The sequence below is a fragment of the Eschrichtius robustus genome, chromosome 3 (assembly GCF_028021215.1).
Source record: "Eschrichtius robustus isolate mEscRob2 chromosome 3, mEscRob2.pri, whole genome shotgun sequence".
Lineage (NCBI taxonomy): Eukaryota > Metazoa > Chordata > Mammalia > Artiodactyla > Eschrichtiidae > Eschrichtius > Eschrichtius robustus.
In genome coordinates this window covers 187921230-187936243 of record NC_090826.1, presented here as the reverse complement: position 1 = coordinate 187936243, position 15014 = coordinate 187921230, and the positions used below count along the sequence as shown (strand labels likewise).

General features: G+C 61.2%; 1 protein-coding gene across 1 annotated transcript in view; it reads left to right on the top strand.

Moving 5' to 3' along the window:
• Positions 1-9373, top strand: part of CACNA1S (calcium voltage-gated channel subunit alpha1 S) — a 61967-nt gene extending 52594 nt beyond the window's left edge. The window contains exons 33-44 of the mRNA XM_068538580.1: positions 264-423; positions 1417-1544; positions 2543-2639; positions 2958-3060; positions 3811-3912; positions 4168-4292; positions 5628-5756; positions 6439-6689; positions 7817-7902; positions 8606-8697; positions 8876-9004; positions 9122-9373. Coding sequence (XP_068394681.1) covers positions 264-423; positions 1417-1544; positions 2543-2639; positions 2958-3060; positions 3811-3912; positions 4168-4292; positions 5628-5756; positions 6439-6689; positions 7817-7902; positions 8606-8697; positions 8876-9004; positions 9122-9373 — 1654 coding nt within the window. The remainder of the gene's footprint in view (positions 1-263; positions 424-1416; positions 1545-2542; positions 2640-2957; positions 3061-3810; positions 3913-4167; positions 4293-5627; positions 5757-6438; positions 6690-7816; positions 7903-8605; positions 8698-8875; positions 9005-9121) is intronic.
• The last annotated feature ends 5641 nt before the right edge of the window (positions 9374-15014 follow it).

The following is a 15014-nucleotide window of genomic DNA, read 5'->3' as shown; positions in this document are numbered from 1 at the left end:
CTGCCCCAGCGGTGACTTGAGTCCTGGACTGATTTTGCCCCTCTGTCCAAGAAGCCCCCTTTCTTTGTTCAGTTCCTGCCTGTGGCGCCCCACGAGGGGTAGAGTTGGGGGAGAACGCATGCAGCACAGGGGGGCAGTGGGGCCTGGCTCACACTGGGTGACACTTGAACCCGGGGTCCTGAGGGGCGCCCGGCCTGCACCCCCCGACGCCCTGCTCTCCGCCGCTGCCCCGAGTGAGAGGCCCACGGCGCCCTGCCTTCCAGGTGTGCCACGGGTGAGGCGTGGCAGGAGATCCTGCTGGCCTGCAGCTATGGCCAGCTGTGCGACCCCGAGTCGGACTACGCCCCGGGGGAGGAGCGCACCTGTGGCACCGACTTCGCCTACTACTACTTCATCAGCTTCTACATGCTCTGTGCCTTCCTGGTGAGGCCCGAGGGCGGGGCGGCCGGGCTGCCGAGAGATGCACTGAGGCAGGGTGACGCCCCCCCCCCCCCCACCGCCTCCTGTCGCCTCTGTCTCTCCAGGGACCTAGCTCAGGGACCCAGGAGACGGGACTCTGGCTAGGGTGTCCCTGTTCTGATCATCCTGGGTGTGGCTTCGTGTCCTGAGTGCGTTTGCGTGCTCCAGAGGAGTCGCTAAAACTTGGCCCTTTTTTGCTGTTGTTGTTAGCGATTAGTAATCAAAAGAATTTAGTGAGGTTCTACCCTAAAACAGAGTAAAGTCTATTCTCGTGAAGCCAGTAAATTCCAGTAAAGCCTTTCGCCCCTCTCTCTTCCTTGGAAGAGGCGGTTGCCCCCCAGTGAGGAGGCCGAGACTCTGGAAACAAGGTCCCGAAGGAGGTGGCAGTGGGCTCGGAAACAGAGCACAGGTGGCTTTGAGGCTCCAGGGCTGCTGTCTGCACCCGTGGGAGACAAAGAGCCCCCAGCCCCAGGCCCTCGCTCTTCGCTCTTTTTCTTTCCTATGTTCACTAAGACGCTTGCTTGAGCGTTTAACGTTCCCTGGGCTCAGTGCAGGGGACAGAAAGGTGAACAGGACACAGCCCTAGCCCTGAAGGTGCTCCCTGAGTGCCACCTTGCATTTCAAAGGGACACCCAACAATACAGAACAGGCAAGAGCAGCACAGGGGCGGTGTTGGCCGGGGGAGACCAGCGTCCCTCTGGGGGGCAGACGAGAGGCTGAGGTTGGGATTTTTAGGATGAGCCCCAGGAGCCCCGGCAGAGGACACCGCGTGGGCCGGAGCAGAGTGACACAGGCTGCTCGTGTGCAGGATGTAGTCGCCAGAAGGGCTCGGAGGCAGGGCCCGGGCAGGGAGAAGCTACGGACCCCAGACCCCGTGGACACCCCCATTCCCCCCGCGCCCCCCGCTCCGTGCCACCTGCCTTTCCGAGCAGGGAGCCCACGGTTCTCCTCCTGCAGATCATCAACCTCTTTGTGGCTGTCATCATGGACAACTTTGACTACCTCACACGGGACTGGTCCATCCTGGGCCCTCATCACCTGGACGAGTTCAAGGCCATCTGGGCAGAGTATGACCCAGAGGCTAAGTGAGTCCCGCCTGCAAGCTCTGTGCTGGGCCCTCCCTCAACCATCCACTCCTCTGGTCTAGACCCCGTCCTGGGGTCCGACAGCGAGTCCCTCTCCAGTCTAACGAGAAGGAGAGGGCTGCCCCTCCCTTTATTATCCGAGGGCCCGGGTCAGAGACTCGGAGTTCCTCAGGGTTGGGAGGGATCCTACAGCCTCCCAGGGCAGAAGCCCCCTTGCCTTTACTGGGAGATGGTCATCCAGCTTCGCTTGGATGCTTCTAGGAGCAGGGAACTCACTACCTCCCCAGGCAGTTTAGGCCCCGGCTACTCAGAGTGTGGTCCACTGACCAAGAAGCTGAGCTCTATAAAGATGCAGAGCCCCACCCCCCGCCACCTCCCCGGCCTCACCCCAGAATGAGGGAATCAGAATCTGCATTGCCGTTAACCTGGCCCTCGGGGCGTTCGGGTGCACTTTAACGCTGGGAAGCACAGCTGCCTTACCTTCTTTCCAAGAAGGTAATAAGCTCACACTTGATGACTGTCTCCCAGGTGTCAGGTGCTGTGCCAAGCACGACATGCATCATCTCACTCTCCCAACCTATGACACGGCCTCCAGCTCCCTACTGGTCCCTGGAAGTGAGCGTCCACCTCCCTTGATCCATACCCTCTACTTCTATTAATACATCCCAGGAGCCCCCAGGCCGCTTGACTAAAACCCAGCGAAGGCTCCACCGTGGGAGAAATGAGGTCCGGATTCCAGCGCAGAGATCCCGTATCTGAGGGGATTCTGGCCTCTTACCACCCACCAAAAAAGACAGCCCATTACTGGTGGTGGGCAACAGTGAATTCAAACATCGTTTCTTCTTTAAAACGGACACTCAGCTTCCACTCCCTAAGCATGGTTGGAAATCAGGAAGCGTCCCCCTGTCTCCTGACTCCCCTGCCCTCGGCCATTCTCTGAGCAGGAAGGGAGGTCTGAGTGGGGCTGCCAGGTGCACAGGTCTGGTGTCCTCCTGCAGGGGCAGAATCAAACACCTGGATGTGGTGACCCTGCTGAGAAGAATCCAGCCCCCTCTGGGCTTTGGGAAGTTCTGCCCACACCGGGTAGCATGTAAGGTAACCAGAGCTGCCAGCGAGGGCTGCCCCCCACCTGGCCCACACCCCCGGGAGAGGCACAGGGGCCCTGGGGCAGGGACACTGGCGAGGGCCCGACTGGGTGAGTCATTTTAGAGCAGTCGTCTCCTGGGTCCCCACGTCCCTGGGACCTAAACTCTCAACAGTGTCTGCAATTCATCCCCCCCTCCCTCACGGAGGGCATCCTGCTCATCTCCCCCCCCAGCGCCCGGTCCCCTCCCCTGCCGGCCCCCAGACCGGGTAAGGATGACCCCCCGGCTCAGTGGTCCCGGCCTGGCAGTGAGCCCCCTCTCTGCACAGCGGCTGGTGGGCATGAACATGCCCCTGAACAGCGACGGCACGGTCACCTTCAACGCCACGCTCTTCGCCCTGGTCCGCACAGCGCTCAAGATCAAAACGGAAGGTGCGGGCAGTCCCCTCCTCTCAGGGGATGAGTTTTCTAGCGGATTCTACCAGAATCTGAGCTAAAGGTCGGAATCAAGAGTCACGGGGAGAAGCAGAGGGAGGACCCAGGCCATGGCCACAACATTCTCATGCCCCTCAGGGCACAGCGGGAGCCCCAAAATTCTGCAGGGCAAAGGTCACCAAGGCTCTGTTCCCACACAGCCGGGTCTGATGCGGGTGGGCCAGGGAGTGGCAGGGTGAGCACGGGGGTGGGACCCCCCGGGATCTGCTGGACTGCTGCTGGATTCTCACGGGGCCCCACTGAACCTGCAGGCCCTGCTGCCGGGAGGACAGACGGGATGGGAGGGGGGAGGAGATGGGGGTCTCCCTCACGCAGGGACCCGGCGGCATCAGAGCTACCGCCCAGGTGAGCAGGACCGTCGCAGGCATGAAGCAGAGGAGCAGGACGGCTGCCTGGAGGAGGCAGGACCGACCACAGGCTGTGGGGTATGGAAGGCTGCTGGGCAGGTGGAGGGGAGGATGGGAGGCGACAGCCTCTCCGATCAGCCACCCAGGTGCTGGAAGCCGAGGCCTGCGGGGAGTGCGTATGTGACCCGAGGGTCAGGCTGCCCCAGGGGAACGGCGATGCCCTCCCTGCAAAGCGGCCGCCACAAGGGAAAACCCAGCCAACGTTTGCTGAGCGAGAGGTTCGGGGAGTGCTAGGTGGCTTTGTCAAGTGCGGTTGGCTTGGCCTGTCCCTTGCCCCCAGGCAACTTCGAACAGGCCAATGAGGAGCTGCGGGCCATCATCAAGAAAATCTGGAAGAGGACCAGTATGAAGCTCCTGGACCAGGTCATCCCTCCCATAGGAGGTGGGTGCCGCTTTGGGAGACCAGAGGCCAGAGGCGGCCGAGGACAGGGGAAAAGGTGGCTTCCAGGGAGCCCCAAGGGAGTCTGAGAGCAGCCTGGCCCTCCGTGAATGCCTTGGGTAGACCCCATGGTAGCCATCGGGGTCACATCGGCAAGCAGAGGAGGGGGGTGCAAGGGGCACCTGGACCCGGCTACGTTTGGCCCGCACGCTGACCCCAGCCTCAGATGCCCACCGGCCCCTGTTGCCCCCCCTGCAGATGACGAGGTGACGGTGGGGAAGTTCTACGCCACGTTTCTCATCCAGGAGCACTTCCGGAAGTTCATGAGGCGCCAGGAGGAATATTATGGGTACCGGCCCAAGAAGGACACGGTGCAGATCCAGGTAAGCCCATCCCGAGCACCAGGGAGCTCCACTGCTGAGATGGTCTCCAGACTCCAGCTCCCTCTCTGTGTCCTTGGGGGCAGCGGTAGAGGCAGAGAGGGCAGGACGGAGCCAGGATGAGTAGGGGGAGAGATGACAGCTCTGGATGGAAGATGCTTCGACCTCAAGGGAAGAACCAGGAGCCCTTCCATCCCTGGATGATACGACCCAAAACCATGGTCCTATCCCCTGAACACAAGGGAGAGATTTGGGTTAGATGAGAGCGGTGGTCTCCAAAGAGGACAGGTTTCCCGGGGGAGGGGAGGTGCTTGAAATGACCCATTGGGTACGCAAAGAAACGTAGAACTTTGGGTTATCTTGCCTGTTTTTAATTTCAATTTTGTATGTTAAGTATAACGCACATAAAGGATACATTCAAAAAATATTCACGTGTATTTGGGCTGTGTGTTCAAAAATGTATCTCAATTTTTACTTTGAAACAATCTCACAATTTTAAAAGTTGCATGTATGATACCAAAAAAATTTTCGTTCTGAACCGTTTGAGAGTCATTCCCATCAACCCAGAACAGGTGAGTGTGTGTTTCCCGCCAGCAAGGGCATCCTCCTCCGTAACCCTCCTCCATAGCCATGATGCAGCCGCCAAAATCAGGAAGGTGATGCATCAGTCCCATGGAGTCCTCAGGCCCCATGCAACTTGCGCCAGTGGTGCCAATAATGTCCTTTATGGCCAAAGGATCGGACCCAGAATCACACAGTGCGCTTAGTTGTCATATCTGTTTAGTCTGTAGTCCCTCAGTCTCTCCTTGAAATGACCTTGACGCTTTGAAGATTCCCAGCCAGCACGTCCCTCGGTCTGAGTTTGTGCAGTGTTGCCTCGTGACAGACTGAGGGCTTGCATCTTGGACAGGAATGTCCCAGAAGTGATGCTGTGTTGTCATTGCAAACTGTCAGGTGACACCAGTCTTGCTTTGTCCCGTTGCTGCTGATATGAACTTTGATCAGCTCAAAAAATGGTATAAATGGCACGTGCAATCGGAAGAGATCATTTGTCTAAAAGACTGTACTGATGAGAGGATTTCCCAGCCTGCAGGCCTGGGCGGGGGATGAAACCCACTGTGAGGCCTAGAGAAGATGCCTTGGGAGCCATCAGGGTTTGGACTATCCCAGCGGCCAGAGCAGGAGCCCAGGGGGATCGAATGAGCAGGAGGGGGTGGGGTGGAGCTGGGCCTTCAGGGAGGCCTTGGTTGCCGGGATTAGAAACGGGGGAGGCCGTGAGAAGCAGTGCGTCCTCCCCTCCTGGCCTGGAGGGGTCACTGAGTCCCTCTCTGTCCCCAGGCCGGACTGCGGACCCTTGAGGAAGAGGCAGCCCCTGAGATCCGCCGCACCATCTCGGGAGACCTGACGGCCGAGGAGGAGCTGGAGAGAGCCATGGTGGAGGCTGCGATGGAGGAAGGGATATTCCGGGTGAGTGAGGCCCTGGCCACGCCAGTGCGTGCGCGTTCCAGGCCAGGGAGCGGAAAGGAGGCCAGGAGCCCCGCCGTGCAGAACGGGGGGCTGAGGATCCCCGCCGCCCACACCTCCCAGGACTCTGAACCAATGACCCACCTGCTTGAGGTGTCACATCCTTCCCACCTTCCTCTGCCCAGCCTCCCCGGCCTCCCCTCCCCACAAGCCTGAGGCAACATCCATCCATCAGAAGCCCCCGTCATCAGATGCCCCAGCTGCTTCCTGTCTCACTGTCCTCCCTCCTAGAGCTGGAGGGTCCCTCACGACCACCCAGCGGAACCTTCTGGGTTATTCATGAGGAAATGGCGGCCCAGAGAGACTGTCTGAGTCCAGTACCGCTCAGCAAGTTACTTTCGGAGGTGGGACTAGAGCCCGTCCTCCAGACTGCCTGGTTCCGGGCTCCCCGACTCCCTGCATTTCCCGTCCCGGTGTCTGGTCCCCGTACAGTTCTTAGGGGTGTCCTGTCTACCCCATCAAACTGAGAACGCCCTGAGGGCGATGGTCTCTTCTCCGGCCTCACAGCCCGGTCTCTTCTCCTCTGGCCTTGTTCCCAGCGCCGTCTGTCGTCCAGGATGGCAGCCCCCGCACATGCATCCCTGGTCCCCTCTCTCAGTCCCTCCCCTGTCCCCCTCGCCCCCAGAGGACCGGAGGCCTGTTTGGCCAGGTGGACAACTTCCTGGAAAGAACCAGTTCCCTGCCTCCACACATGGCCAACCAGAGACCCCTCCAGTTTACTGAAATAGAGATGGAGGAGCTGGAGTCGCCCGTCTTCTTGGAGGACTTCCCTCAACATCCAAGTGCCAACCCTCTTGCTCGTGCCAACACCAACAATGCCAACGCCAACGTTGCCGGTGGCAAGAGCAACCATGGCAACAGCCCGGCATTTTCCAGGTAGTGGCGGCAACCGTCAGCCTGGCATGTAGGGGCTGGGGTGAGACTGGGCAGATGTGGTTAGTGGGCTCCGGGCCTTTGGGGGCACCCCGAAACGTGGAGGGTGTGCTTTGCTTGCCTTGCACCCTTTGGGGTCCAGCCCACGCCTTGCTGCGCAGGAGGCCGGCCTGGACGGCAGAGACGTGTGTAGCCAGCAGGGGGCAGCCTCGGGTCGGTGTCGGTCAGTGCCCAGCGGTGCTTTTCTTCCATGGTCTTGGCGGGTCCCGGAAAGGCACACGTTAGGTTAGAAGGAGAGGGCGCATCCTATGAAACCTGAAGAATTAAGATTCAACCCTTGGATTTGGGTTCCAGGTGGTTCCCATGTCGCCAACCCAGGGCTGAATATAATCTGTGATTACATGAGTGTCAGGAAAAACAGCAGGATGAGCAGAGAGGGTCTCGGCCATCGTGGCCTATGGGCTGGGCTCCAAGCAGAGCTTCTATTCTAGACAGGGGGCCCGGGGACTGGGGGTCTCCTTGGCCCGGAGAGGCTGGGTTCCCCCACCTCAGGAATGGGCGGGACAGGGCAGAGGCCAGGGGAACCACTACTTCCCAGGCTGGGGCTGCCTGCACCCCCTTCTGGCCTGAGACCCCTCAAATTCAGCCCACAAGTCTTGGAGGACGCCTGCACGTGGGGTCACCGTGGTGCTGGGTGCTGTGGACGTGCAGACCCGGCCCAGCCCCCAGAGGATCGCAGTCTTGTCGGGAGAACGTGCCATGTGATCCGACTATGACGAGATGACGTCAAAGAGTAGGTCCTGAGCAGGCAGAGGGCCCAGGACCTAACTGCTTAGGGACATGGAGGAAGCTTCCAGAACTGTGGGCTCTGGGCGGGACACCCCGCAACCAGATGTGAGGGCTCCCGGGTGATCCACGTGCAACCGAGGTTGAGACGCAGTGTCCTCAGGGGTGTGAGGCCCAAGCTGGGCAGGTGTGGGAGGGGCCAGAGAGCAAAGGGGTGCAGATCGGAGGAGAGGAGGCTGGCCACTCCACAGCGATGGGCCTAGACCCTGAGGGAAAGGGTGTGGGGACCACAGAGGGCAGGGATGGGGGAGGCCGTATCCCCATCAGCTGTGCTTCCATTTCAGCGTCCACTCTGAAGGGGAGCTCCCAGGGGAGACAGAGACGCCTGCCACCAGAGGAGGAGCCTCCGGCCGGCCCCAGGGGGCCCTGGGTCAGTCTCTCCTGTGCTCCCGAGGGGCTGACCTTCTCCCAGGAGGGCCTGGGGAGCCGCTCTTCCGTCCACTTGGGGAACCTGCGGCCGGGAGGGCTGGGAGCCTGTGGCGATGGGAACCAGCTGCTCACCCAGGCAGAGGAAGGGGGTCACCCAGGTGACTGAGGGAGCCGGGGGTGGGTGGTACACTGTGAAAGGGCCCGCCCTGGCACACCAGGAAGCTCGTACCCCTCCACCCCGGCTGAAGACAGCCCTGGACACACTGTCACCTCAGCTCTGCCTTTCAGCAGATGACCTGGCAGCCTGGACTGCTGTGTGTGACAGAAGGGGCCTGAGGAGGCTAGAGTTCACAGGAGACGAGGGTGCTTGTTGTGTTCCGCAACACAAACACACACACACACACACACACACACACACACACGTGCACAGTCACACGCACACAAACACAAGATCAGCTTGGCCAAAGCTGGTCAGGCTCTGGCCCTGATCCCCTCCCAAACCCAAAAGGACAGGGACCAGGGCACGTAGAGTTGGGGGGATGGGCAGTGGGGAGTCCTGCCCGGCCTGGGGTGGGCTGGGCCTCGGCATGTGTCACCCTCTAGGACCCCGAGGATCTCAGGGTGGGGCTGACTGGCCAAGGGGAGCTCTGTCGACCCAGGGCTCCCAGCAGGAGTCAGCAGCCCCTCTGGCCCTCGGCCCACAGGACCCCACAGCGAGTCCCATGGGGAGAGGCTGCAGGGACAGCTGCCCCGGAGGGCGATACCCGGAGCTCAGGCACCTGCCGCCCCCTGCCAGGTAATGGGCCAGAGGCCGGCGAGCTTGCAGTGGTAATTCAACAGCAGAAGGGACGGGACCGCTGGTCCTCCCCTTCCTGGGGGTCTTGGCTGGGGCTCCCTCTGAAGAGCCGGGGCTTCCTGATCCCAGTGGGCTCCGGCGTTCCTGAGGGGTCTTTGCTTCTGTGCACCTGGAACAGCTTGTGGGGACAGAGTCTCTGGTGCGCGAGGAGAGGAGCCCCACCCCAGGGTCCCTGCCCGAGGAAGCGCCCGCCGAGGATGGTACCCCCGGGTGCCCGGCCCCAGCCACGACCCTGCTGATCCGAGAGGTGAGGGGGGCTAGGAAGGCACTGGACTGCATCCCGGGGTGGCCCTGCAATGGCCTGGGGTGGAGAGGGGCTGAGGCTCCGCGGGAAGACCCACTCGGCCGCCTCTCCCGTCTGCAGGCTCTGGTTCGAGGGGGCCTGGACACCTTGGCGGCTGATGCTAACTTCGTCCTGGCAACGGGCCACACCCTGGCGGAAGCCTGCCAGATGGAACTGCAGGAAGTGGAGGTGGCAGCCGCCGAGCTTCTGAAGGGACGAGAGACCCTGGAGGGTGTGGCCAGTGCCCGGGGGTGTTGGAGCCTCGGGTCCTCCCTGGGAAGCCTCGACCAGCATCAGGGCTCCCGGGAGACCCTCATTCCCCACAGGCTGTGAAGGCCACGGGCGTCAGCCTGGGCTTAGAGCCGGCGTGGCCAAGGGTGGGGGGCTGGCGCGGGAGGGTCGGCCCAGCACGGCAGCCCCCCGTCTCAGCAGCTAGACGGACAAACAGACAGGAACCACCCGCAAGGTCAGGAGGTAGATGGACAGGCCCTTCTCCTCACCAGCAAGAGGCGTGATGGGATGGAGCTTCTGGGGTCATTCAAAGAGGCCTGGTCAGTGCCAGCAGGACATTAAAGTCTCCAGGCCTGCGACAGGGCACCTGTCTCTGCTCGTCTCCTTTGGGGGCCCTTCTACACCCTCCGCACCCGCCCCCCGCCGCTCTACGGAGCCCCCTCTGCATCGTCCTCCTGCAGGAGCGGAGGGGCCACCGTGGAGGAGGCGGTGCTCCTGGACGTCCCCGGGCAGCCCCCCGGGCAGGTCCCCTGCAGCCACCCTTCCCCACCGTCCTGGCCAGAGTCCACGGCCCAGAGCCTCGGGGGGGCCCTGCTCTCCGCCTGGGGGAGCAGGGCCCGCAGTGCCCACCTCCGCTCCCCCCCACCGAGGAGCAGTGAGTAACAGGATGAGGCACGGGCTGTGGCCCCCACTCCCTCCTGCGTGCCGGCTGCAGACACACCCTAGTCCCAGAGCACCGTCGCACACGGTACCCACTCGTTCTCCCCACAGCCCGCTAAGCAGCGGGAGAGTCCATGTTGAAGATGCCACGTTGGAGGCCCAGAGAGGTGGCTCGCGTGCCTGTGTCACACAGCCAGCCAGGGGCAGAGTTAGCACTGGGGTCCCACCGGTGCCCTCCCCTCTTCCCTGGGCAGACGCTCCCCCCGCCATCAGCTCTCCCACTGGCGTCCCGTGCACCTCCTGGCAACCCCCAGGCGGGCTCCTCGGCCTCCCAGACTGGGGGCCGCACGGGGCAGGGGGATGACCCCCCCGGTGCCCTGCAGACCCGGGGTCCCCGTCAGAGTAGCCATTTCCACTCGCCTCCACCTCAAACCTCAGCACCAGGAACCCGCCCCAACTCCACCCTCAGCAAGGCTTTGTTTCCTCCTGCACAGAGATGCCCCCAGAAGATCCCTCCCACAGCTCCTGTCACCAGCCTGATGGGCAGCCCGCTGCGCCCCTCGCTCCCCGCCCCAGCGGGAGCCACTCCTCCTGCAGCCAGCCTCTCGGCCAGCCCAGCCACCGTCCGCCCCTCCTCACGGCCCTCCTCCACCTGCACGTCCGTCCCGGCCGTCCCCCTGCCATCCAGCTACCTGTTTTCTACCTGCCGTCTCTCACCTGTCTACCTGTCTCTCACCTGTCACCTAGTTAGTTCATTCCTGAGGACCACGCCTCTCACCTGGGCCGGCTCCTCCTCCCCTGCGCCCGCCTGGTGCCCCGGTGGGCTGCCTTCTACCCCGGCCCTGCTCTGAGACCCTGGGAGTCCCAGCTCACCTGGTTTCTAGCCCGCGTGAGGTGCCGTCACCTCTCCCTCCTTCCTGCAAGGCCTGCGGCCTCGGCTCCCCGGAGTTTCCTCCCCTTTCCCGTGCTCCGTCCTGCAGCCTCCCTGTGACCTGTCCCCAGGCCAGCCCCCTCTCCGGGGAAGGCGTCCTCAGGGTTCTGTGTCCTGCATCCTTGCTTCCCGCGGGATCAGCCCCCCGGACGCTCCCATCACTCTCCTAACGCGGTGCTGATAATCCGCACCGCGCAGCTGGCCCATCTCTTCCAAACGCCGGTCCTGTGCTGCTTCTCCTTGTCAGCTCTGCGAATGTCCCACTTGTGCCAAAAGCACATTGCGTCCAAAGTCGACCTCCTCACCCGTCCCCGCAGCCTGCTGACCTCAGGGCCCTACTACTCCCTGTTCAACCCGTGAGTCTGAGCGTTGTCTGGACTCCTACCTTCCCCCACTGTGCCCTGGGGACTCCCCCTCCAAGTATTTCTCAAACCTGTCCCCTCCCCATGGTGACTTTCCTGACACTCAGTCCTCGTTTCATGCCTTGTCTATTGTGCCTCAGAACAGCCTCCCAGCACCAACCCCCCTTCCTCCCAGCCTGACCCTGATCCTTCTAAACAGAGAAACCTGCTGTCTTATCCCCCCACTTAAAACCCTTAAAGGCCCCCAAAGCCTCAGAATATGGTGCAGAACCCTTGCCTGGGCTGACAGGCAGCTCCGACCCAGTCCTGGCCCTCATGCCAGCCTGCTCGCCCTCCCAGCCCCCTGCAGCCCAGCCGGGGACAGCTGCCTGCCCCTCTGAGTGCCACATGCTGTTCTGGGGAGAAACTTCCCAAACCCTCAACCCCACGGACCCCTTGGTCATCATCTTCCACATCTCAGCTTCTCCAATACTTCCTGCAGAAAGCATCCCCCGGATGCCCCCAAACGCTCTAGGTGGCCCAGCGACGGGGCACGTGTGTTTCCCCATCGCGGCCGGGGTCACCCCTGCTCTGTGACGTTTATTTTACACCAGACTGAGGCCGAGTTCCACAAAAGCAGGAGCAGGTCCACCAGGCTGGCCCTTAACTTCAGAGCTGAGTACTTTTCAACACAGGCGAGCGGCTCAATCACTGTCAGATAAATGCAGGGAAATGCTGAGAAGCGTGGCCCTGCCCTAGCTGACAGCCCGCCCGCCCAGGGTCACCTGCTCAGGGCTGCAGCCTCGCGCCCTCACTGCCCAGTCCCCGGGGAGGCGGCGGCAGGAGTCGGCCTCCAGAGGTGCAGAGGTGCAAACTGACTCCTCAGTTTCAGCCCCACCCATCCAGCTGCTCAAACTGTCCCCTCCACTGCCTCCTCTTGGCGGGGAGCTGAAATAATCCACCTCGCAGCATGGCTGAAAAACTAAAAAACCTGGGGCACACGTGAAAGGGCTTCGTACGCTGCAAAGGTCTATAGAAGGATGTTTCCATTTACAAGTGGGACCAGAGCATCTTGTATCAATACCTAACATGTACAGAGTACCGACAATACAGCAGGCCCTGCTCCAAGCCTTCTGCATAGATTATTTAATCCTCTTGATACCAAGGAAGTATCATCCTTCTTTTGCAAGTATGACACGGAGAGGACAGGTAACGTGCCCAAGGCCCCTCAGCGGGTAGGAGGGCCAAGGCGGGATTCAGCTCAGGCAATGTGGCTCCAGCCCCACAGCCCTAGTGGCTGTGCCATTTGGCACGTCTGTGCCGGGCCTCCCAGCCCACGTGACAGGTGTACACCTGCACACAGGCGCTGAGGAACCTTCCAGCTCTCACCCTTTCCGAAAGTTCAGGCAGTTTCCTCTGCAACGTGCAGGACATTCTAATTTGTCAGAACGTACAAAATCTTGCCTCTCCCCAGCTCCCCTTCAAATAATCGCTGGGTTTCTCCATAGAGGGCCGCCAGGCCACTCAGATAAAGTACAAAAGGAACACGGTGTGGAAGGCTGAGGGCCTGGGGCCATGGGGGGAGCAGGCAGGCCCCTCCTGTCAGTCGGGCCATCCAACAGAGCCGGTGTCCAGAGGGGCTGGTGGGCCACCTTCTGTCACCTGCGGGCACTGGCCAGGGCGCTGTCTGCTGCACGCCTAGCTTCTCCTGGCCGGTTCCCTGCAGACTTGGGATCCCGCTGCTGCTGGGGGGGGTGGGGGGGCGGGGGGAATCTGCCAGAGGGGGCGGGGCGCAGCTTGGCGGAGGGGTGGGCACTGAGCCTCACGCCAGGTGCGGGGACCAGGGGAGCCATCCCTGCCTTCTGGAAGGTGCGGAGCTCAGTTGGAGCATATCTCTGGACCAAGGAGGCTGGGCTCGGTTCCAGGCCCTCCTCAGAGCGGGGAGGCACCCCAGCTGTGGTCCCAGTGCGTTTCCAGGCCCGGCTCTGGATGGGGCCGAGAGGTCCCTGAAGCAGGGGTATGGCTGCCCTCTGCAAGGTGAAGGAGCACAGCCTTGGAGCTGGACCCGTGCGGCCCCGAGTCCCTCCACCTGCCTCCATGCTCCGATGTTAGGCGCTCACACACCCTTTCAAGCTTCTGCTCCTCCTTCTGTACAATGGGGATAAACTCCTGCTTGCAGGCTGCTGGAAGGTGTGAAAGTGACCTTGGAAGGGGTGCAGCTGCTGTTTTGGTTCTGTCAGACGCTGGCTGCAGGAAAAGCCAGAGGTTACGATGGCAGGAGGCTGAGTGTCTCACAGGAAGCCGGGCAGCTCGGCTCTCAGCCCAGCATCTCAGCGTCGGGCCTGGTCCTCCCACAGGCCCTGCAATTCTCAGCCGTAGCCCTCGGGTGTGGAGGCCGGCTCCACAGGTCACTAGAAAAGGCACTGACAACCCAGCGCTAACCTTGACCCATTTTCTGGCATCTGATCCCAGTGACACGTCACTCCTGCCTTGGGCCTGACAGCTTATGGTGGCAAGTGACACTCCCCGCTTCACCAAGGTTCCTGCTGCCGTTTTACTGATGAGGCGACTGAGGGGCAGGGCCTCCCAGCTGGAAGGGGCAGGGCTGGATTTGTCCCCAAGCTTTCTAATCCCACTGCTTCTTTTTCCTGTGCCATACTGCCGTCTCCTAAATGGAACGTAAATCCAGTTTAGCAAGCCAGGGAACAGAAGCATTTTAAAAGAAGCCTGCCATAAATACACAGGGCAAAATAATAATTCTGGTGTCGAACACGAATTCAAAACGCTAGGATGTCAGAGCAGCACGTGGAGGGTCAGATGCGGGGATTTGGAGGATTCAGAGGAGGGAGAGCTGAGGGCTGTTTGTTTAAATAAAATGATCAGCAGAGGAGATTCCACCGTGTTATGAAAGGAAACCAAGACCCAGAGGAGGAAAGCGCGTGGAGCCCAGCGTCCGAGTCCGTGCGAGGAGCCTGGTTCCAGAAGGAGGCCAGTGAGACCTGCAGACCCAGCCCAGCCCGCTTCTAGTTGTGGGCCCTTTAAAATATCTCCACCAGCGGTGTCCTCATGCAGAGAATGACAATAGCTGACATCATCAAGGCCGGTTCATGCTGTGCCTGACACACGCAATATCACATTTAGCCTTTGCAACGCAGTCCAGGAAGTGGGTATTGCTGTTGAGCCCATTCCGGGAAAAGCCAAGTGAATTACCCACTGAGAAGCAGTGAGGCCAGGTGTCCAACAGGGGCCTGGACAGTACCCTTGAGCTGCTGGCACCCCGTATTACCAGGAGGATCGCAGGACAATCCCTGACCCAACCCCACCTCGTCCTCTACAGATCTGGCCCAAGCCCCTTCCCACACCCTGCCAAGCGCCCGTCCAAGCCCACGCAGCCCAACGCGCCCAGCACCTCTCTGCACTCGGTAGCCCTCCGTCCTCCGTCTCAGCCGGGCCCCTCTGATGGCCCCAGGAAACTCTGCCAACTAGAGAAGGCCACTCGCCATCCGGTTCCAGAAGAATGAAGTCACTGACACTGCATCGCCGACCTTCGACACCCCCTGAAAGGAGGTCCGAGCGATGAGGAATGAGGCTCTCTGTGCTTTGTGAGAAACCGGCAGAACAGGCCTTCAGAGAGTTATATAGTTTCAGATTTGATGAGCCCAATTTCTTGCATCTTCTCATACCTAGAAAAGCACTAAAATCATCATTGGAAACATCCGCTCCTGGTGACGAGTAGCCCCTGACCGAGAGGTGTGCTTGAGTGCACGTAACCCTTCTCCAAATCGCGTATGTGCTGACTCCCCCCTTACCT